The sequence below is a fragment of the Hyperolius riggenbachi genome, chromosome 2 (genome assembly GCF_040937935.1).
Source record: "Hyperolius riggenbachi isolate aHypRig1 chromosome 2, aHypRig1.pri, whole genome shotgun sequence".
NCBI classification, from domain to species: Eukaryota; Metazoa; Chordata; class Amphibia; order Anura; family Hyperoliidae; genus Hyperolius; species Hyperolius riggenbachi.
The window spans coordinates 16,584,885-16,608,724 of record NC_090647.1 but is presented as its reverse complement, the minus strand read 5'-3'; the positions used below and the strand labels follow the sequence as shown (position 1 = coordinate 16,608,724).

At 52.8% G+C, this 23,840-nt stretch overlaps 1 protein-coding gene across 1 annotated transcript; it reads right to left on the bottom strand.

Moving 5' to 3' along the window:
* Window positions 1-5,772: 5,772 nt before the first annotated feature.
* Window positions 5,773-23,820, bottom strand: TAF10 (TATA-box binding protein associated factor 10). Its single transcript, XM_068266502.1, has 5 exons — window positions 23,526-23,820; window positions 17,487-17,644; window positions 16,875-16,939; window positions 9,957-10,071; window positions 5,773-6,673 (listed from the first exon to the last, which is right to left on the bottom strand). Exons 1-5 carry the CDS (start codon window positions 23,776-23,778, stop codon window positions 6,584-6,586), a joined length of 681 nt encoding a protein of 226 aa, XP_068122603.1. The 5' UTR covers window positions 23,779-23,820; the 3' UTR covers window positions 5,773-6,583.
* Window positions 23,821-23,840: the final 20 nt, after the last annotated feature.

Below are 23,840 nucleotides of genomic sequence, written 5' to 3'. Positions count from 1 at the left end.
ACATCGCTGTAGTTGGAGCTTGTTCCTTCATATAATGTCACAGGAAGTGAATGGAAGCTCACCAGCTGAAACCAGTGAGGGCAGGAAGTAGACATCACCGTAGTTGTTGGAGCTTGTCCCCTTCCTGTGATGTCACAGGAAGTGAATAGAAGCTCTCCAGCTGAAACCAGTGAGTACAGGAAGTAGACATTGCTGTAGTTGGAGCTTGTCCCTTCCTGTGATGTCACAGGAAGTGAATGGAAGCTCTCCAGCGGAGGACATACAAGACTAATCAGAACTATGAAGGAGATTGGCTTTTAGCTCTAACTGAACACTTCTTCCATTTTGATAGCAAGCTGGTTAATTTGGGCACAGCCCATGCTCCATATGAAAAGGGGGCCGGTGAACACTATCCTACACCTCTGACCAAGTGAGAATAGCTAAGTTGAAGGTCCTGATATTCAGCTGCAGAGTCTTCACCCTGCACCCAAAATACTCAGCGCCTTCCCTCATGCACACCCTTCCCAGTCACCCCAGGTATGGCCATTATGCCTTATATCCAGCAATGCCAGGGAGTGTACTGGTTAAGGGCTCTGTCTCTGACACAGGAGACCAGGGTTCGATTCTTGGCTCTTCCTGTTAAGTATGCCAGCACCTATTCAGTAGGAGAGCTTGGGCAAGACTCCATAACACTGCTACTGCCTATAGAGCGCATCCTAGTGGCTGCAGCTCTGGAGCGCTCAGTCCGCCAGGAGAAAAGCGCGATATAAATGTTTTGTGTCTTATCGCACCTGCAGTGGTGGATTCTGCATAAGGAGAAAGGTGTTTTTTTTTTAACACTCTTTCAGGCCTTGTTCACACATAGGGCGAGTGCCTGCGATTTTCAAATTCACCCTAAAAGTGCTTGTGCAATGATTCCCCATGAGAGAGTTCATATCTGAGCGTTTCGATTCCGATCCGCTCAGCAAAGCGCTGCATGGGCCATTTTGGGGGTGATTTGCCTCAATGGAAAGTATAAGGAAATCGCAAAGCGCTTGAAAAAAAAACACTTTGCATATCAATTTCCCCAGTGCTTTTATGAATAAATACACTATTTATTAATTTCCAGGTGAAAGAGTTACTTCCTGACTGACATCATGAAGTGAAAAAACAGAATTGCTTAGAAACGCGCTTTATATAAAACCGCTGCGTGCAGGTAAGTGCCAGCAAGCACTAAAAACTGAAAACGGCTGGCGTCAGCTATTTCGATTTTAGATGTGAACAAAGTCTGAGGACTATTTTGAAAATCGCTGGCACTTAAAAAAAATAAAAAAACTGCCCTAGGTGTGAACAAGCCCTTAGGCCTGGATCCCACTAGCAGTACATTTCTGAGCACTGCGATGTGGAAAGCTCTTGTTAATGTAATGCTATGGGTGTAATCCCACCTGAGCGATGTGACTTTATAAAAATCTTGCATTAGCACTTATATAAGGCTGCTTGTGGATTTGAGCCCTCAGCGTCCTATTAAGTTATAATGTAAAAAGAAAATTCCCCTTGCCTTTTTTTGGTGGGGAGAGCAGCCACAGGGTCAGGACATATTACAGATATACTATCAGGTTTCCCTGAAAATAAGACCATTTCCTCCAAAAGATGTGCTGGGGCTTATTTTCAGGGATATCCTATTTTAAGGGTTATAGAAGATTATACGCTATGTTAGTGTATGGGGAGGTCTCTTACCGCACCTCCCTTGTGACTGCATCCTCTCCGTTCACCTGTAAATTGCTCCGTATAGTAAGATGGTTGACGCACGTGTGCTTTATGCTGGGTTGGCTCCGTGACTGTGCCAGGCGTGCACACTGACCGCGATGACAAGGGAGCGCAGTCAGAATCATCCCAGCATACAGCGCACCTGTGGCGACCAGGTCTAAGGGTACCGACCATGTTAGGATACTGGAGCCGTTTATAGGGAACATAGGAGGGCGCAGCCAGAAGGGAGATGCAATAAGGGACTTTACACCTCCCATACACTAACACAGCATCCTACCGGTACACAGCTAGGGCTTATTTTCAGGAAAACCGTATCTGTGGCCCGGCCAAATTCATGGAATAAAGGTGCCTAGAAAAAAAAAAAAAGACGGGATTGCTGCTAGTAGCATATCGATAAAATTACTGATGTATTGCAGCTGCAGACGTCTGCACTATAATGTACTCCACCACACACTATGCACATTGGGAGAAGCCTTGTGTAGTAGAAGTCCATTTCTAAACTGCATTTATTTGCATATAATGAACATCAACTCGCAATTACTAGGACGTAACTGACCATCCCTACATGTAATAAAGCTAGCCGGAGATTGGCTGTGCAGATAATGCAGAGGGCTGACTTTATGCACCCATTGTGATTGCACGCCTGAACAAACATGGTAACGTGGTGATCTCTCATGCCCGGGCACATTAGAGGGGAAAAAACCACAAGACAACTGTCTCAAGAGGACAGCAAGATAAGTGTCTAGAGCCATTATGACATCGTACAGTATATGCCCCCTCCCTACTGCTAAGAAAGCCCAAGGTGGACAGATTTGGAAGGCTGCATGAATGTGTGGGATATTTGCTTGTATATGTGCTAATGAGATCAGCATACACATTTACAGTGTTACTTGGTGCAGAGGTTTGAGCAGGGCTTCTGCTTTGTGGATTTTATCTTTAATAAAAAAGTAAACCTTATAGCCTGCACTGATCTATTGCCATTCTCCCAGTTTGTTACTTTCCAAGTGTATTCTGCAAATATAACAGAAAAGGACTTGGCTTATAGCGCCCCCTTGAGAGTGATCCAGGACCTCCCCGTGAGGTTTGGTGTACACTCTGCTAGATACAGCTGCAGTGGGTCAGGTCTGTGGCTGGTGGCCAGATTTACCATAAGGCACGTGCCTACAGGCTGCTCACTCCCCTCCCCAATTGCCTTCCTCCTCCCTTCTCTATGCAGAGTCCTGATGAGAGTGTAAATGGGAGATTACTCACCCTGCTCTCTGCATTCCACTGACCAGATCTCCCTTCACTCAGAAGCACCTCTAGCTACTTCATACTGAGATTCCTCTAGCTACCTAATACTTGGGGGCACCTCTAGCTACTTAATAAGGAGGGTACTGTTATAATTTAAGTAGGCCTTAGTTATTTGGACTGAGTTAGTCAAAAAGGCTTGAGGTGCAGACCTGCCCTTTAAGGGGATTTTCTCTTTAGAGAGAAAATCTACAGTTCTGTCAGCAGAACTAGAACATACCAAGAAGCTGTTCCTGAAAGAAGGCCACAGGCCTACACTGACCTCAACATGTACACCACAAGTACAGTAAACATAGGCCATGTTTTCTAAATACCAAATTCTTGTAAGTAAGGCAAAAGCATCATTAAATATTAATCGAGTAGGTGGGTATTATGACACCACGAGGGGGCTAAGCCAATAGTCTGGTTTGGGGGATGGCGAAGATGAGGTCACATTTAACGCTTTCCTAGTCGGTATTAAAGAGGCGGACGAGCTGAAAGAGCTCACTCTGATTCCTGCTCTGCTTCCTACTTCATGCTACCTAGATGCTGACTGGGACCTCTAAGTATTTCCATTCTATATGTAATCTGATCTAATGTATGCTGTACATAGGTAGTCTAGAGTAACGTAGTCTAGAAAGAAGGTAACTGACTAACATTCAGGAGGAAGGTAGTCAAGAGCTATAACGCTTAAACATGAGGATCTGCTTTGCTAGGATGAACTATCTGTATATTTGTGTAGTGAATAAACTCCTTAAATACTGAAGAAGCCTGAGAAAAGTCTATCTCCTGCTTGCTGTGTTGAGAGTCAAGTTATCTCACAGTCCGTGAGACGCAACTGTAAGAAGTTGCTGGTGCCGGATCTAAAGGGGATTTATAACAGGTACCTAATACTAAGGAGCATCTGTAGCTACCTATGACAGACAAGGGAGGAGTGACAGCTGGAAAAGCCAGCACACGTGCAGTTCGGTGGGGTTTGTAGGTTCATGGAGGGCGGAGTCTAAGGTGCCAGGACATCTGTGCCTATAGCCTGCTGTCATGTAAATCCAGGCCTGCTGGTGGCAATGAGCAGATAGAGTGAAGTCAGACATGTGCAAGTCGGCATACAGGGAAACAGGAGTCCACTCTGCATACTCATCACTACACTGCTATCCTCACTATAAACAGTCCAGCTGCTGACCCCAAGGTGAAAGCATGAGGTTTAAAGGACTCCCGAGGTGACACAATGAGATAGACATGTGTATGTACAGTGCCTGGCACACACATAACTAGGCTGTGTTCCTTTCAGTATGCAGAAAAAAGGGGCCTTGCACATCCCTTAATAAAACTTCACTTTTATTGTAACAAATTTAAAAAGGCATACATTACATGTACCGATGATGCGCCACAGCATGTAACCGCACGAAACGGCTGTCGACCTCCCCACTAGCCTGTACCTCTCTCTGTTCTGTGTGGGACATGTAATGTATGCCTTTTAAATTTGTTACAATATAAGTGAAGTTTTAGTAAGGGATGTGCAAGGCCCCTTTTCTCTGCATACTGGATTCACAGCTAACTATTGGCTTTCTGCACTCCCTCAGTGATCTAGTCAGCCTCCTGTGCATGGTTACTTCTCCCATCAATTAACTATGTTGGGTTCCTTTTTTTTTCCCTTTCTCTGCCTGAAAGAGTTTAACATCAGGTATATAAGTGGCAGTTCCTGTCCTGCTCGGGACCAGGTCAGACTCTAGCGTAACCCTCACTGATAAGGAATTGCAGCCATAAAACACTTTTGTGGCAGTAAATGGCTTCTAAGAGCAGGAAAGAGATAAAAAGGTTCAATAGTTCATAAATTTTAGCCCTGGCATACTTCAATTAATATACCATTGAGAAAATGCAGTAAAACAGTAAAAGGTTGATTTAAATATAAAATAAAACAGTGGGATAACTTTAAAAGTCGTTTTTGGAAGTAGGACAACAGATACAATTGTTTATCTCTTTTTTTCGCCTTGGATGTACTTTAAAGGGACATCTGTAACCTTTAAAAAAAAATAAAAAATTGTAAACTCAACAGGGAAGCTTCCAGATCCCTTAAAGCCTCCCCAATCCTTCCCACGTCCCCTCATTCCACCGCCGAGCCCCCCTTTCAAATCTCCCACTGCATCTTCCTGCCTGAGTACTTCCAAAGACAAGTCCCTCCTGCGCCATATGGAGCACCTCATCTTTGGAAGTCCTCGCAGACCTGAGCACTCCTAGGCCCTCTCAGGAGACCCGAAGGCTTCCTCACCATTAAACTCAAAGACTGGAATGGGAGGCCCCGGTGGTAGAATGAGAATACACAGTGAGGAACAGGAAGCCTCTAAGGCAGGGGTCAGGAACCTTTTTGGCTGAGAGAGCCATGAACGTTATATATTTTAAAATGTAATTCCGGGAGAGCCATAGAATATGTTTCAAACTAAATAAAAGTACAATTTGAGTGGCCGTTAGTTTTGGGGGGAGCGTGAGTAAGTTAGTAGTGCATGATACAGCAGTAGCGTGCCTACTTTGAAAATTTTACTTGCACTGCCACACTAAGCTGCGCTTCTTGAGCGGCGCAGCTTAGTGAATCAACCTCTACTGATTTGTATGTGAGCCACATGTAGCCATCAAAAGAGCAACATCTGCTCCAGAGCTATAGGCTCCCTACCCCTGCTCTAAGGGATCCAGAACCTTCCCCTCTAGGTTTGTTGTCCCTTGACTAAATATATAGACTATACAGTACAAAAAGATTCCACCATTTACTATATCACACATAGAACATTTTCAGACTTAACCCTTTCATGTTTTTAATGAGTTAAAGTTCCACAACATAAAAGCAAAACAAAATCATCCTTATAAATAGGAATTAGGACAAACATTCTAGCCTGTAAATTTGCTGATACAGGAAGTAGGAAGCAAGCTAGAAAGTGAAATGCTCTAGTCTCTGAATAATTACACGCCGTCTCTAGGGATGAAATGAATTAGTTTCCAAAAACTCCAAAGTGATCCAAATGTATGTAGCTTGAGAACAGACCAGACGCCGCAGTCCTTTGAGCTGCATAAACATGCACCAACTTACATTGTACATTTTTAGCTTTTCCTGGACTATTCATGAATGGTTTTCACTTGCTAGCACAGCTTCCACTTCCTCGATCACTGGATAATTCTCTTATCCTGAATGACAAACTAGTCCCTATCTCAGGCCTCAACCAATCACTCAACAAAAAATGTAAATTCATGCAAAAATAGGTGGTGAGCTTCTCAGCTCCTCCCACAAAAAGGACAGGACTTCCCAAACCCAAAATGTATGGGGCAACCTGCGGCCAAAGAACAGGGCGGCAGAATGCTCCGCCTCTTCGGAGTCCCGCCACAGGAAAACTGGCCACTGCTGGAAGGGATAATTCCCAAAATGCCACAGGTGATCACAGCCCCTCCTGTCAGGGTGTCAAGTGCTGTCCAACTCTCTCCCCTGCAGCCCCGCAGATGTGTCACCGATTATTACAAGGCAATCAAGCATTGTCCGGGGGAGGGGCCACAGCTGTGGTGTCCGCCTATTACAGTCTGCAGCAAGTCCATGTGACGGCATCCGCCACTAAGTGAAATAATGCGGCTTCTTTACATTGATGCCGTATTCAGACAGCGCCGGGGTCAGGTCCTCCATGGTGAGTGTGTACTTCTTGTCCTGCACAGGGAACAACCCAGACGTTACTATATAAAGCTCTACAGAGTAATCCAATAGTGTAAATACTATACAGACTCCGCCCCCCCCCCCTACACACACATAATATAGAAGCGTGAAAAAAACAGATAAGTGGAGTTAAAGGGACACTATGGTGAAAAAAATTGTACAATTTAAAATATGTGCAGACAAATAAGTACTTTTTTTTTCCCAGAGTAAAATGAGCCATAAATTATTTTTCTCCTATGTTGCTGTCACTTACAGTAGGTAATAGAAATCTGACATGTTTTAGACTAGTCCATCTCTTCATAGGGGATTCTCAGCAAGGCTTTTATTCTTTATAAAGATATTCACTAAAAAAAGGATTTAAATAATGATGCTGACTAGCTTCCCTGCTTGCTACACAGTTTTTTGGCAGTTGCTCTGGCCAAGTGCTTTTGAAAATAAATAAATCCCTGAGAATCCCCCATGAAGAGATAGTCTAGTCCGAAATCTGTCACTTCTGTCAGATTTCTACTACCTACTATAAGTGACATAGGAGAAAATGTATGGCTCATTTTACTCTGGAGGGGGAAAAAAGAAACAAAACAAAAAAAAGTACTTCTTATTTGTATATGTTTGCACATATTGTAAATTTTACAATTTTTCGCCCCTTTTTAGTGCCCCTTTAAGTGCAATAAAACTCCATATTAACTGAAAACTTGAAATAAAATTCATCCAATGAAAAATGATAGAATTTAGCTTGCCTATGGTTTTATTGTTCAATGTCAGATTTAGGAGCAATGCAAAACAAGAAAAAGGTTTCTGCAACCAGCCAGGTTCTCTCTCCTTAGTGGCCTCTCCCAAATAAATATTTAAAGCGGACCTGAACTCAGGACTTCCTCTCTGCTCTCAAAGATAAGCAACAGCGTACAAACTTTTCAAGAAAAAAAATAATTCTTTGTCACAGCCAGTACAAATCCTGCAATAAATCTGCAGTGTGTCTACTTCCTGCTTTCATGGAAGCAGACAGATAACATCCTGTTTTTACCAATTAGCAGCTCTGCTGAGGCAGTGGAGACTCCTGAGCAGACAGCTGAGAGATCAAATTACAGTGGTGACTAGTCACAGATGAGTGTGAAATAGACTAGCTAAACTCTCTAAACACATACAGGGTGCACTTATCTATATTTTCCTTCTGCTCTTTACAAGAGTTCAGGTCCACTTTAAAGTGGATCCGAGATGAAAAACTATAACAAGTAACTTGTCTATATCTCTTATCTAAAGTTCAGATACACAGCATATCTAGCTGCACACAGCTTCAAAAGTTTATGATTTTTTATTCCTGTGATACAATGACAGCAGCCATGTTCTCTGTCACAGGATGAGGGCTGGAGATGCGATCAGCTTGCCTGTGTGTAAATTCAGTTCCCTCTCCTCCTCCCCTCTGCCATCTCTGGCTAGTAACCTCCTCCAGACTGAGCTCCCATAATCCTTTGCTACAGTGACAAGGCACAGTGAAAAAGCTATGGGGAGGCATGTTTAGTTTATAGGGAATTAGAGTATTAAATCAAAACAAGTATTTAACTTGAGGAATGCCCTATAAACTATATGAAAGGAACACAATTATGCAATGAGTAAAAGTTTCTCTCGGATCCACTTTAACCTTCCTGGCGGTAAGCCCGAGCTGAGCTCGGGCTATGCCGCTGGAAGGCACCGCTCAGGCCCCGCTGGGCCGATTTGCATAATTTTTTTCTTGCTGCACGCAGCCAGCACTTTGCTAGCTGCGTGCACTGCCCGATCGCCGCCGCTACCCGCCGATCCGCCGCAGCCGCCCCCCCCAGACCCCGTGCGCTGCCTGGCCAATCAGTGCCAGGCAGCTCTATGGGGTGGATCGGAATCCCCTTTGACGTCGGTGACGTCATCCCGCCCCGTCGCCATGGCGACGAGGGAAGCCCTCCAGGAGATCCCGTTCTTTGAACGGGATCTCCTGATCGCCGGAGGCGATCGGAGGGGCTGGGGGGATGCCGCTGAGCAGCGGCTATCATGTAGCGAGACTGTCTCGCTACATGAAAAAACAAAAAACAAAAAAAATTAAAAAAAAAAAAAAAAAAAAAAAGATTTGCTGCCCCCTGGATTTTTAGCAAACCGCCAGGAGGGTTAAGAAAAGGGAGTTCTAAAGGACTGGCAGTTCCCAAGAAAACACACAGAGTACAACTGCCATCATTCAGCTGTTACCACAGTTCTGGTTGTCATACATACAAGGGATAGGGGGACATAATGGCTGGTTAGTGTAATGGTTAAGGGCTCTGCCTCTGACACAGGAGACCTGGGTTCAAATCTCGGCTCTGCCTGTTCAGTAAGCCAGCACCTATTTCAGTAAGGAGTTTCTTGGGCAAGTCTCCTTAACACTGCTACTGCCTACTGAGTGTGCTCTAGTGGCTGCCTTGCAAGCGCTTTGAGTCCGACAGGAGAAAGGCGCTATACAAATACTGCCATTATTATTATAATACACTGGGGGGTACAAAGGGCACAGCATCCGGGGGTCCGTTACAGTCATCACAATATCGAATGCCGTTCCACACATACATGGTTGAGCATTTTCAACCGAGATTTTCTAGCATGTCAGATTGATGCTTTCGTTCCAAATCTATCAAATCATTAATCGTGTAGACATGTGGCACATATTTACATCAGATTCAATAGAACTATCGCATGAGATGCTCGATTGGCCTGCACAGCCGCTAGATGTATAGGTACATCAATGCTGGGGATACACGGTACGTTTCTGTACCGTGTATCGGCCAGGTGATAATATTCAGCTGGCTCGGTCAAGCTGCTCGACCCGCGTCCGTTCAATTCCCGCGCGGCAGTCGATCCGCGCGGATGAGCGTGGACGCAGCTGGGGTCGATCCGGCGGCTAATCGGTCGCCGGATCGACCCGTGTATTCCCAGCATCACATCTCTTCCACCTATACTAAACTCAGTCGCTCGACTCCTCCACTTCTCCCTCCTCCTCTGCTCTTCACTGACTGCCTATTAACCACCCTGCATGGTCAGTGGGATGTCAGTGCCATGATGATGCAAATTTATGCTAATCTGATGGAGATTGGAAAAGGACCAAACACGTACAACTGCGGCATTTGTGAGGCCCATTTCCAAGCTGCACCAATTAGTATAAAATGAGCCTCAACTTTGAATAGTTAGCATCTCAATGATCTACCCTAATTGACACAATAACCATTAGCGAGGTCGTTTCTCTGTAAGCATGCCGGCGTGTATGTACAGCGGTCAGGTTTCCCATTACCTTGCTCTTGTTGCGGGAGCTCCCGGAGGCCGTCCCCTTCATCTTGCAGTGCTGCAGAGCATCGTTGGCGATGTCAGAGATGAACTTCTGAGCAGCCAATGAGATGAGCCGGATGCTGGAGGGAAGACAGAGTCAGTGATGGCTGCACGAGCTTACACTATTACCGTCACCCATCAGGAACAGACTGTTCAGTTAGGCCGGGCCTGAGCTCACATTAACCAATCACTCAGCTACCTGGGGCTTCCTCCAGCCTCCTGTAGTGCCTTGCCTCCCTCGCCATCCTCCTGGTCCCCTCTGTTGTGCCACGGTTAGCCCCGGTAAAGTCCTGACTGTGCATGCATGCATGGTCCTAGCCCCACGCACCCCGAGATCGCACTACTGTAGACAGGAGCACAATTGGAAGGGAAGGTCCAGGATGATTAATAAGTAAAAATCTACATACCTTGGGCTTCCTTCACAGCTCCGCTCCCCGCCGGTGGTCCGTGGTTCCCTCCAGTACAAAATGCCTCCTGATCAGCGTGCGGCTCACGGAGTTATGCAGTTGTCATCCGGACTGCACTACACAGTAGTTCTGCGCCTGCGCAGTACAGTCCAGATAACGTCAGTGTGACTCTATGAGCTGCGCGCTGAAGTGCAAGTAGATGCGGACCTGGAGAGGTCACCATCTGCACCAGGAGCTGCGGCGAGGGCATAGGATGGTTGCCAGGGGCTGGAGGAAGCCCCATGTAAGTAGATTTCTGCTTTTTAATCATCCTGGACCTTCCCTTTAAGACTAACTGCACTTGTGCAGAACACTCCCTGCTATCGGACCGTGATCTGGGGATCCATGTGGCCGGGACCGCACATTGACAGCGGCCCACAACCCCTCTCCACAACAGAGCAATCAAAGGTCCGCACCATCCAGTATTCAAGTTTCTTTATTTATAGCGATTAGTAAAAAGACATGAGTAAAAACAGGTCTGCATGATGATGATGACACAGGCGTTTTGACCCTTCTGTCTCCAATCATTGCAGAGTCAGACTCTGCAATGATTTGAGAAAAGCCGAGCTACTTACCGGTAGTAGTGTTTCGGCGAAGCCTCCAGGACAGCTCACCTGAGATTACTATTGAGCCCCTCCCCTGTGGAAACAATGCACCAATCAATTAAATCTGACCACCCCTCTGCTTACTTAGCTCTGTTCACCCCTCCTTCCATCAGTTCTTAGAAGAGTACATAGCTCACCCGTAACATATATCTATACGTACAAACAGGTTTATCACTTATATCACTTTTTTTTTTTTTTTTTTCAATAGGGCTGGGAACTAAGGCAGCTGTCCTGGAGGCTTCGCCGAAACACTACTACCGGTAAGTAGCTCGGCTTTTCTCCCTTCATCCTCCAGGACAGCTCACCTGAGACCAGCGAGAACTCTTTGTACCTTAGGGTGGGATGACTGCCTGGAGCACCTTGCGTCCAAATGCTTGATCCTGGTTTGAAAGTTGCTCCACCCGGTAATGCTTGACAAACGTAGAATGTCCCGACCAGGTTGCTGCTCTGCATATTTGGTCTAGTGTGGCCCCCGACCTTTCCGCCCAAGAGGCTGCCAGTGATCTTGTTGAGTGCGCCCTGATGTCTGACGGTGCAGTGGTGTCTCTCTCTTTGTAAGCTAACTGAATTATCTCCCTAATCCATCTGGATATTGAATTCTTTGAGGCTTGTAAACCTTTCCTGCTACCCGCAAACAGCACAAATAAATGACTCGATCTCCTCCACTGTTGTGTTCTTTTCAAATAAGTTAGAATTGCCTGTCTCACATCTAGTCTTGCCAGTCTGACTTCTCTGTCATTTTTGGGATTTGTAGAAAAAGAAGGCAATACTATCTCTTGACTTCTGTTAAAATGTGTGGCCACCTTTGGTAGATATGTAGGATCTGGACGAAAGACTATACGATCTGAATGAATGATCATGTAAGGGTCTTTTATTGATAGAGCTTGGATATCTCCTACCCTCCTTGCTGTGGTTATGGCCACCAGGAAGGCTACCTTTAGCGTCAACATCTTTATGGAAATGGTTTCTGACGGAAACAATTCATCCGCCATCAAATAAGCTAGCACTAGTGACAGGTCCCAGGGAGGTATCATTTTGGTTGGAAGAGGCTGCGACCTGGCCACAGCTTTAAGGAAATTTTTTATATGCAACTCAGTGGATAAGCGCCTGTTTAAAAAAATGGATAAGGCTGAAATTTGGACTCTGAGGGTGCTTACCGCTAACCCCATGTCCACTCCGTCTTGCAAGAATTCCAAGACAAATTTTAAGTCATTTGTCCTAATATTGTTTTTCTCCTTCCAAGAACAAAAAACTCGCCAAACCTTGGCGTAAATTTTCCGTGTGTTGTCCTTCCTGCATCTAAGCAACGTATTGACAACCCTGTCTGAAAATCCTAACCGTCTTAAGCTCTCCCTTTCAGGATCCATGCTGTGAGATTGAAGAACCCCGGATCTGGATGTACCTGGTCGCTCTCGAGCAGTAAATCCGCTCTGTTCCCCAAATGCCATGGTCCCTTTACTTTTAGGGACTGCAGAAAAGGGAACCAGGCCCTTCTCGGCCACCATGGCGCTATGAAAATCACTTCCGCTTGTGAATCTCTCAACTTGCCTAGTGCTCTGGGAATCAAATTGAAGGGGGGAAAAGCATACAAGAGCCCCCTTGGCCAAACAATCGCTAATGCATCCAACCGGGTCGTTGAAGAGGAAGGATGAAGGGAACAGAAATCCCCTACCTTCGCGTTGTGAGGTGTAGCAAATAGATCTAGAATAGGCCTCCCCCATTCCTTGGTGACACTGTCGAAAACCTCCTGATTTAACTGCCATTCGGATTCCCTTATGACTGAGCGGCTGAGTGCGTCCGCCCATCTGTTCTGGGTACCCTGGATGTGGGTGGCCGTGAGTGACTGCAGATTTGCTTCTGCCCAGTCCAAAATTTGAATTGTTAGAGACATCAGAGATTGAACTCTGGTCCCTCCCTGTCTCCTGACATAGGAGACCGTGACCATGTTGTCGGAGTATAGGCTTACCTCCCTGTCCTGAATGTGTGGCGCCAGGGACTGTAGCGCTACCTTGACCGCCAGAAGTTCCCTGAAATTTGAGGAGCTTTCTCTGACTTGGGGGGACCACTGTCCCTGAACCTGATGGTCCAGACAGTGCGCTCCCCAGCCCCAAGAGCTTGCGTCCGTGTAAAGCTTTACCGGATCTTTCTGCCTCCAAGGACGACCACTGGCTAATCGCTCTGGATTCAGCCACCAGTCTAATGTCAGGAGGACTTCCTGCGGAGGTACTACCAGCCTGTCTAATGACTCCTTCCTCCTGTCCCATACCTGAAGAAACCATGCCTGTAAAAGCCTTGTGTGTGCGCTTGTGCCCATTCCACTGCTGGGATAACTGCTGTCATCTGCCCCAGTAATGACATAGTCTGCCTCAGGGATACCATTGGTTCTGCCCTGTAAGCAGACACAGCCGCTATGAGTTTGGACACCTTCAGCTGCGGGAGTATAATTTTCCCCTGAACCGTGTCCCATGTCAGGCCCAGGAATAGAGTGGACTGGGCTGGCTGCATGCAAGACTTTTCGCTGCTGATCAACCACCCTAGTCCCTCGAGGGTTTGTATGCAGATTTGTAGATTTTCCCTCAGGAGCTGTTCGGAGGATGCCAAGACTAGAAAATCGTCCAAGTATGGCAGAACCCTCACATTCTGGAGATGTAGATGTGCCACTGCCTCTGCGACTACTTTCGTAAATATCCTCGGGGCCGAGGATATTCCGAAGGGTAGGGCACGATATTGATAATGGCATATCGCATCCCCCATGACTACCGCAAATCTCAAGAATCTCTGGAAGTGCGGATGGATCGGGATGTGGAGGTAAGCATCCTCCAGATCCAAGGTGGCCATAAAAGCTCCTGGCCAAATTAAATTGCGAATTGAGGCTATACTTTCCATACGAAATTTTTTCTCCAGAATGTAAGGGTTCAAAGGCTTTAGATTGAGGATCATCCTGAATTTCCCGGACGGCTTTTGAACTAAAAACACTCGGGAATAGAACCCCCTGGACTGCTCTCGTTCCAGTACTCTCTGAATTACCCTCTGTTGTAATAACTTTGTCACAGAGGAATTTATGGCTTCTGCTTTCTGTGGATCTCTTGGAGTTCCTGTAATAACAAAATTTCCCGGGGGTGGGGTATGGAACTCTATTCTGTATCCGTTTTTTATCAAATCTAAAATAAATTTGTTGCTTGTTACTTTCTGCCAAGCGTGAAAAAAATAAAGAAGCCTTCCCCCCCACTTGTAAATCTGTGTCATTTACTAGTTTTGGTTGCGGGCGGTTGAGGTTTGTTAAATAGGAAACCTGACTTACCCCTGCCCGAGCTATAAGTCCATCTACCGGATCTCTGTCTTTGTTGCTGTCTTCCCTGATCCTGCCTGGGAAAAGTACGTCTTCCCTGGAAGGGTTTAGTAGCCTTTTTCCTTTTGTCTGGGAATTTCTTAGCTCTGTCTGAGGATCTTTCTAAGATAACCTCCAGATCTTTGCCAAACAGCAAGTCTCCTTGAAATTCCATTGCGCATAATTGATGCTTGGAAGAGACATCGCTCTCCCAAGCATTCAACCATATTGCCCGCCTGGAGGAATTAATTAACGCAGCTGTTTTGGCGGAGGCCCGTAATGATTCCGTCGCCCCGTCTGCCAAAAAGGCCACTGTCCTTTCCATAACAGGTAGGGATTCCAGCATCTTTTCATGAGCTGTGCCGGCTACTAGATGCGCTCTTAACCCCCGCATCCATTTCTCTAAGTTGCGGGTTAGGCATATGGCTGCGATTGCTGGCTTAAACCCAAAAGAAGCTGATTGCCATGCTCTTTTTAGTAATATTTCCGCCTTGCGGTCCATGGGATTTTTCAGGGTGCCTGCATCCTCAAAGGAAAGGTCTGCCGACCTAGAATGTTGAGACAAAGGTGCGTCAATCTTTGGGCACTTAGACCAGGGTTCCTGATCATTCTGAGAGAAAGGAAATCTTCTCTTGAATGATCTCGGGATAAACAATCTTTTTTCAGGCTGCTTCCACTGAGAAGATATCACCCCTTTGATGGACCTATGTACTGGAAATGTCCTGCTACTTGTGTCCTCTAACCCCCTATATATATCATCCTGAATTGAGGCCGTGGGAGTTGCATTTTGGATGTGTTCCGACTCGTACACTGCTTTCAGAAGCTCTGGGGTGTCTTCTACATTAAATAAATATCTAGGGGTCTTGGCCCTGGGAATGTCCTCTCCTGAATCCCTAGCCTCCCCCTCCTCTAATGATTCCTCTGACATATCCTCATAGGACTCATGTGGGGAATCGGGCTCTATCGGGCCTGTCAAAGGAGGTAAGGGTCGCACCGGCTGACTCTGGGGTATAAGTGTTTGGGATCCCTGAGGCTGTTCCTCCCCCCTGTCTCTGTTGTGGGCGTGTGCGGGAATGGCCTGGGATGCTGACTGCCCTGATTGTGGAGGTACTAGCGGCTGAAGCACTGCCTGCAGCTGAGGTTGTGTTGGAAAGGCTGCCCGAAAGGCCGCGAATGTACATGTTAACTCTTTTTTCATGGATTTCATCAAGTCTATCATCATTACATTGGTATCTGTGCTAGACTCCCCCTTATGTCTACATCTGTCGCATGAGGATCTATTGTAATTAGGTGGTAAGATGTCGCCACACTTTGTACATTTGTTGGATTTCTGTGACGCCTTTTGGCTCTTCTGTAAAACAGAGATAACCAGAGAGACCAAAAAACATAATGTCATTACTATTCTCCTGAGTCATTCACAAGCAGGGATAGAAGACAAAATTCTTTTTTAAAATACCTGAGCCTGTACTGGATCATGGTCTGAGGCCGGTATCTTGCTGCTGCTCGCGGTGGAGGCTTCAGCTGATTCCATCTCCACGCCGCACTGACAGCGTGTCGGCGTCCCTCATGCGCGCTCTCAGCTTATACCAGCCGCTTCCGGCATCCAGCACCGCCCCCCCGAGGTCAGGGAAGACCTTCCTGCCATCAGCCAAAGAAAAACGCCCGTATGGGAAGAGCTGAACGCGACCCTCCCCGATGATGTAGAGGGTCACGTGCCCGCACGAGCTGTAACGCCGATGGGGCGGCCTAGAGGAGGAACGCAACCAACCCACCGCAACGGGCGGCCGCGTCGATCGGAAGCCACACAGTTTTCCAACATAACACGCGGCTCCCATCCGCTCTGCCAACGCAAGCATGAGCTGCAACCTCCAGGGGACTCCAACGCGACTCCTTGTCGGTGCATACACACTACAGGTGCCCCTCAGGCTCCCCTATAGCGCTTCCTGTCCACGGGTGAGTGGAAACAATAATGAACTGATGGAAGGAGGGGTGAACAGAGCTAAGTAAGCAGAGGGGTGGTCAGATTTAATTGATTGGTGCATTGTTTCCACAGGGGAGGGGCTCAATAGTAATCTCAGGTGAGCTGTCCTGGAGGATGAAGGGAGAAAGAAGTGTTGAAACGCCTGTGTCATCATCATCATGCAGACCTGTTTTTACTCATGTCTTTTTACTAAGCGCTATAAATAAAGAAACTTGAATACTGGATGGTGCGGACCTTTGACGATTGCTGAAGTTTCCCTGTGACTCCAGGGGTGGTCCCTGCACATCAAGTCCATTGGTGCAGCAACGTTGGTTAATTGATCTCCACAACAGAGCAACAGACATGACTGGACAGAAACAGACACAGCTAACAGACTACAGGGGCTGGAGGAAGCCACAGGCAAGTATAAATCATTTTATTGTGCCAGTTTTTCCGGGTTTTTTTTTACAAAACAAACAATCAAAAACGTTGAGCAGTCGCTTTTCACTTTTTTGTTGGGGGGGGGGGGGGGGTCCACACTTACATGCGAGGGTCGGATGCCTCAAATCCTGCACGGTTCAAGTAATATCCAGTCACAGCATCCGGGATCTGTACAAAGAGGAGAAGGTTGAGCATTGCTGGGAGTACCTACCACAACTACGTCACATGAGATGCGTCACAACTACATCCCCACAAAGGGAGAAAACAGAACGTCTGCCTGCAGGTCAGCCTGTATAGATATATGGTAAACTAGCTGCAGTGTGTGCTGATCTCTGCTACCTCCAGTATGTACAGTATAAGCTGTTACTCTCTGCCTGTACTGATAGTAAACTAGATGCAGTGTGTGCTGTTCTCTATGTAGTCAAACTGTACAATGTTTTATAATAATTATGGAAATATGGAATATTTTGGGGCACTTTATAAATCAATAATAATTTAATACACTAGCAGGCTCTACTTTCATAGTAATGGTTAGCAGTGGTTGTACTTCACTCACCAACCTGGAGATTGACAAATCATTTCAGCCTTTGTATGACTGTTGCCCCCTATCCATGTGACTTGCTCAGCATGTACAACTGCATAGACCCACAAGCATTTATCACATGACATACATACACTGCACACAGAACCCTGCCAGCAGAATGCAGGTACTTACTGTTGGCGTATAATCCTCCAGCTGCATCAGGAAGTCCACCAGGGGAGTGGTGGAGAGGATGGGTTTTATGTCACCGTTCGCCACCCCTGGAGGCAGGTACACTCCATTGGAGAGGGCACTTTCTAAAGGAGCGGCGGCCATGGCAGCTATTCCGGGTACTGGGGAGCAAATAATTAACCAATTAAGTACAGCACTAAGTGGTGAACTAACTATGACTTAAAGGAGACCCAAATTAAAAATGCAAGATCTCAGAAATACAATCTATTTTCTAACTTATAACAAATAGCTTTTTTTCCTCCTCTCCTCCCCCCCCCCCCTCCTCACCACTGGCTCTCCTCTCCCCCGGCAACCCCTCCTCACCGCTGGCTCTCCTCTCCCCCGGCAGCCCCTCTCCTCTCCCCCCTCCTCACCGCTGGCTCTCCTCTCCCCCGGCAACCCCTCCTCACCGCTGGCTCTCCTCTCCCCCGACAACCCCTCCTCACCGCTGGCTCTCCTCTCCCCCCTCCTCACCGCTGGCTCTCCTCCGGCAGCCCCTCCTCACCGCTGGCTCTCCTCTCCCCCGGCAACCCCTCCTCACCGCTGGCTCTCCTCTCCCCCGGCAGCCCCTCTCCCCCCTCCTCACCGCTGGCTCTCCTCTCCCCCGGCAGCCCCTCTCCCCCCTCCTCACCGCTGGCTCCTCACCGCTGGCTCTCCTCTCCCCCGGCAACCCCTCCTCACCGCTGGCTCTCCTCTCCCCCGGCAACCCCTCACCGCTGGCTCTCCTCTCCCCCGGCAGCCCCTCTCCTCTCCCCCCTCCTCACCGCTGGCTCTCCTCTCCCCCTCCTCCTCCTCACCGCTGGCTCTCTTCTCCCCCGGCAACCCCTCCTCACCGCTGGCTCTCCTCTCCCCCTCCTCCTCACCGCTGGCTCTCCTCTCCCCCGGCAACCCCTCCTCACCGCTGGCTCTCCTCTCCCCCGGCAGCCCCTCTCCCCCCTCCTCACCGCTGGCTCTCCTCTCCCCCGGCAGCCCCTCTCCCCCGGCAGCCCCTCTCCCCCCTCCTCACCGCTGACTCTCCTCTCCCCCGGCAGCCCCTCTCCCCCCTCCTCACCGCTGGCTCTCCTCCGGCAGCCCCTCTCCCCCCCCCCCCCTCACCGCTGGCTCTCCTCTCCCCCGGCAGCCCCTCTCCCCATTCCTCACCGCTGGCTCTCCTCCGGCAGCCCCTCTCCGCACCGCTGGCTCTCCTCTCCCCTCACCGCTGGCTCTCCTCTCCCCCCGGCAGCCCCTCTCCCCCCTCCTCACCGCTGGCTCTCCTCCGGCAGCCCCTCTCCCCCCCCCCCCCCCTCACCGCTGGCTCTCCTCTCCCCCGGCAGCCCCTCTCACCGCTGGCTCTCCTCTCCCCCGGCAGCCCCTCTCACCGCTGGCTCTCCTCTCCCCCGGCAACCCCTCCTCACCGCTGGCTCTCCTCTCCCCCGGCAACCCCTCCTCACCGCTGGCTCTCCTCTCCCCCGGCAGCCCCTCTCCTCTCCCCCCTCCTCACCGCTGGCTCTCCTCTCCCCCGGCAACCCCTCCTCACCGCTGGCTCTCCTCTCCCCCGGCAACCCCTCCTCACCGCTGGCTCTCCTCTCCCCCGGCAGCCCCTCTCCCCCCTCCTCACCGCTGACTCTCCTCTCCCCCGGCAGCCCCTCTCCCCCCTCCTCACCGCTGGCTCTCCTCCGGCAGCCCCTCTCCCCCCCCCTCACCGCTGGCTCTCCTCTCCCCCGGCAGCCCCTCTCACCGCTGGCTCTCCTCTCCCCCAGCAGCCCCTCTCACTGCTGGCTCCTCACCGCTGGGTCTCCTCTCCCCCGGCAGCCCCTCTCCCCCCTGGCTCTCCTCTCCCCCGGCAGCCCCTCTCCCCCCCTGGCTCTCCTCTCCCCCGGCAGCCCCTCTCCCCACCGCTGGCTCTCCTCTCCCCTCTCCTCACCGCTGGCTCTCCTCTCCCCCGGCAGCCCCTCTCCCCCCTCCTCACCGCTGGCTCTCCTCTCCCCCGGCAGCCCCTCTCCCCCCTCCTCACCGCTGGCTCTCCTCTCCCCCGGCAACCCCTCCTCACCGCTGGCTCTCCTCTCCCCCGGCAACCCCTCCTCACCGCTGGCTCTCCTCTCCCCCGGCAGCCCCTCTCCCCCCTCCTCACCGCTGACTCTCCTCTCCCCCGGCAGCCCCTCTCCCCCCTCCTCACCGCTGGCTCTCCTCCGGCAGCCCCTCTCCCCCCCCCCCTCACCGCTGGCTCTCCTCTCCCCCGGCAGCCCCTCTCACCGCTGGCTCTCCTCTCCCCCAGCAGCCCCTCTCACCGCTGGCTCCTCACAGCTGGGTCTCCTCTCCCCCGGCAGCCCCTCTCCCCCCTGGCTCTCCTCTCCCCCGGCAGCCCCTCTCCCCCCCTGGCTCTCCTCTCCCCCGGCAGCCCCTCTCCCCACCGCTGGCTCTCCTCTCCCCTCTCCTCACCGCTGGCTCTCCTCTCCCCCGGCAGCCCCTCTCCCCCCTCCTCACCGCTGGCTCTCCTCTCCCCCGGCAGCCCCTCTCCCCCCTCCTCACCGCTGGCTCTCCTCTCCCCCGGCAGCCCCTCTCACCGCTGGCTCTCCTCTCCCCCGGCAACCCCTCCTCACCGCTGGCTCTCCTCTCCCCCGGCAGCCCCTCTCCTCTCCCCCTCCTCACCGCTGGCTCTCCTCTCCCCCCTCCTCACCGCTGGCTCTCCTCTCCCCCGGCAACCCCTCCTCACCGCTGGCTCTCCTCTCCCCCGGCAACCCCTCTCCCCCCTCCTCACCGCTGGCTTTCCTCTCCCCCGGCAGCCCCTCTCCCCCCTGGCTCTCCGCTGGCTTTCCTCTCCCCCGGCAGCCCCTCTCCCCCGGCAACCCCTCTCCCCCCTCCTCACCGCTGGCTCTCCTCCCCCCCGGCAGCCCCTCTCCCCCCTCCTCACCGCTGGCTCTCCTCCGGGAGCCCCTCTCCCCCCCCCCCTCACCGCTGGCTCTCCTCTCCCCCGGCAGCCCCTCTCACCGCTGGCTCTCCTCTCCCCCGGCAGCCACTCTCACCGATGGCTCCTCACCGCTGGGTCTCCTCTCCCCCCTGGCTCTCCTCTCCCCCGGCAGCCCCTCTCCCCACCGCTGGCTCTCCTCTCCCCCGGCAGCCCCTCTCCCCCTTCCTCACCGCTGGCTCTCCTCCGGCAGCCCCTCTCCGCACCGCCGGCTCTCCTCTCCCCCGGCAGCCCCTCCGCACCGCTGGCTCTCCTCTCCCCTCACCGCTGGCTCTCCTCTCCCCCGGCAGCCCCTCTCCGCACCGCTGGCTCTCCTCTCCCCTCTCCTCACCACTGGCTCTCCTCCGGCAGCCCCTCTCCGCACCGCTGGCTCTCCTCTCCCCTCACCGCTGGCTCTCCTCTCCCCCAGCAGCCCCTCTCCCCCCTGGCTCTCCTATCCCCTCTCCTCACCGCTGGCTCTCCTCTCCCCTCTCCTCACCGCTGGCTCTCCTCTCCCCTCTCCTCACCGCTGGCTCTCCTCTCCCCCGGCAGCCCCTCTCCACACCGCTGGGTCTCCTCTCCCCTCTCCTCACCGCTGGCTCTCCTCTCCCCTCACCGCTGGCTCTCCTCTCCCCCGGCAGCCCCTCTCCGCACCGCTGGCTCTCCTCTCCTCACCGCTGGCTCTCCTCTCCCCTCTCCTAACCGCTGGCTCTCCTCTCCCCCGGTGTTCCAACTAACTAGCATACATTGACAGAATAGCATACATTTAAAGTGATATACCCCTTGTTAGTAGAATCAGTGTCCCCTTGCCCGCTCGCTGGGCTGCGGGCTCGGTCCTCGCTTCGCTCGGACAACTTTTTATTCTAACTCTATGTCCACTTGGATAGTGGAGATTGCACATCAGCACACAGGCAGGTAACTGGGGTTGAAAAGGTTAACGCTGCTGATGAGTATTATGGGGTTAATGTATGCCCTGCATGACTTTGCACATGCTCAGTAGCATATGTATGCTATTCTGTCGGGTATGCAAAAATATTGGAACACCGGCAGCCCCTCTCCCCCCTGGCTCTCCTATCCCCTCTCCTCACCGCTGGCTCTCCTCTCCCCCGGCAGCCCCTCTCCGCACCGCTGGCTCTCCTCTCCCCCGGCAGCCCCTCTCCGCACCGCTGGCTCTCCTCTCCCCCGGCAGCCCCTCCCCTCTCCCAAGGCAGCCCCTCTCCTCACCGCTGGCTCTCCTCTCCCCCGGCTCTCCCCTCCCCCCTGGCTCTGCTCTCCTCTCCCCTCTCCTCACCGCTGGCTCTCCTCTCCCCCGGCAGCCCCTCTCCTCTCCCCCCTCACCGCTGGCTCTCCTCTCCCCTCTCCTCACCGCTGGCTCTCCTCTCCCCCGGCAGCCCCTCTCCTCTCTCCTCACCGCTGGCTCTCCTCTCCCCCGGCAGCCCCTCTCCTCTCCCCCCTCACCGCTGGCTCTCCTCTCCCCCGGCAGCCCCTCTCCTCTCCCCCCTCACCGCTGGCTCTCCTCTCCCCCGGCAGCCCCTCTCCTCTCCCCCCTCACCGCTGGCTCTCCTCTCCCCTCTCCTCACCGCTGGCTCTCCTCTCCCCCGGCAGCCCCTCTCCTCTGGCTCTCCTCTCCCCCGGCAGCCCCTCTCCTCCCCCCCTCCTCACCGCTGGCTCTCCTCTCCCCCGGCAGCCCCTCTCCTCTCCCCCCTCACCGCTGGCTCTCCTCTCCCCCGGCAGCCCCTCTCCTCTCCCCCCTCACCGCTGGCTCTCCTCTCCCCTGGCAGCCCCTCTCCTCTCCCCCCTCACCGCTGGCTCTCCTCTCCCCTCACCGCTGGCTCTCCTCTCCCCCGGCAGCCCCTCTCCTCTCTCCTCACCGCTGGCTCTCCTCTCCCCCGGCAGCCCCTCTCCTCTCCCCCCTCACCGCTGGCTCTCCTCTCCCCCGGCAGCCCCTCTCCCCCCTCACCGCTGGCTCTCCTCTCCCCTCTCCTCACCGCTGGCTCTCCTCTCCCCCGGCAGCCCCTCTCCTCTGGCTCTCCTCTCCCCCGGCAGCCCCTCTCCTCCCCCCCTCCTCACCGCTGGCTCTCCTCTCCCCCGGCAGCCCCTCTCCTCTCCCCCCTCACCGCTGGCTCTCCTCTCCCCCGGCAGCCCCTCTCCTCTCCCCCCTCACCGCTGGCTCTCCTCTCCCCTGGCAGCCCCTCTCCTCTCCCCCCTCACCGCTGGCTCTCCTCTCCCCTCTCCTCACCGCTGGCTCTCCTCTCCCCCGGCAGCCCCTCTCCTCTCTCCTCACCGCTGGCTCTCCTCTCCCCCGGCAGCCCCTCTCCCCCCTCACCGCTGGCTCTCCTCTCCCCTCTCCTCACCGCTGGCTCTCCTCTCCCCCGGCAGCCCCTCTCCTCTGGCTCTCCTCTCCCCCGGCAGCCCCTCTCCTCCCCCCCTCCTCACCGCTGGCTCTCCTCTCCCCCGGCAGCCCCTCTCCTCTCCCCCCTCACCGCTGGCTCTCCTCTCCCCCGGCAGCCCCTCTCCTCTGGCTCTCCTCTCCCCCGGCAGCCCCTCTCCTCCCCCCCTCCTCACCGCTGGCTCTCCTCTCCCCCGGCAGCCCCTCTCCTCTCCCCCCTCACCGCTGGCTCTCCTCTCCCCCGGCAGCCCCTCTCCTCTCCCCCCTCACCGCTGGCTCTCCTCTCCCCCGGCAGCCCCTCTCCTCTCTCCTCACCGCTGGCTCTCCTCTCCCCCGGCAGCCCCTCTCCCCCCTCACCGCTGGCTCTCCTCTCCCCTCTCCTCACCGCTGGCTCTCCTCTCCCCCGGCAGCCCCTCTCCTCTGGCTCTCCTCTCCCCCGGCAGCCCCTCTCCTCCCCCCCTCCTCACCGCTGGCTCTCCTCTCCCCCGGCAGCCCCTCTCCTCTCCCCCCTCACCGCTGGCTCTCCTCTCCCCCGGCAGCCCCTCTCCTCTGGCTCTCCTCTCCCCCGGCAGCCCCTCTCCTCCCCCCCTCCTCACCGCTGGCTCTCCTCTCCCCCGGCAGCCCCTCTCCTCTCCCCCCTCACCGCTGGCTCTCCTCTCCCCCGGCAGCCCCTCTCCTCTCCCCTCCTCACCACTGGCTCTCCTCTCCCCCGGCAGCCCCTCTCCTCTCCCCCCGGGCGGGCCAGGTTTGGGGATGGTGGCCGGGCTAGGCTTGCTCTCGCTGGGGGTGATGGGGTTGCTGGTGGCGACGGGGACTCCGGGCTGGGCCGCGGCTCCGGACAGCGGGGACTCCAGCATTGGCTCCGTGTTGCTCATCCTCACTGCGAAGTAACTTCCGGACCGCGGCAGAGGCGGAACTTCCGCCACCGCGCGTGCTGACGTCATCCCGCACAGCTACGTACAGTCATGTGACTCGCGCTGTCCTCTCTCTGTGCGCGCTCCTGAAA

Bases quoted from the DNA above. Each gene is read 5' to 3' on its own strand.
- TAF10 (XM_068266502.1), bottom strand. From the start codon at position 23,778: ATGACGTCAGCACGCGCGGTGGCGGAAGTTCCGCCTCTGCCGCGGTCC. The intron at 17,645-23,525 runs GTGAGGAGGGGA...TTTGCTCCCCAG, and splicing joins GGGGGAGAGGAGAGCCAGTG to TACCCGGAATAGCTGCCATG. The intron at 6,674-9,956 runs GTAATGGGAAAC...TTCCCTGTGCAG, and splicing joins GCTCCCGCAACAAGAGCAAG to GACAAGAAGTACACACTCAC.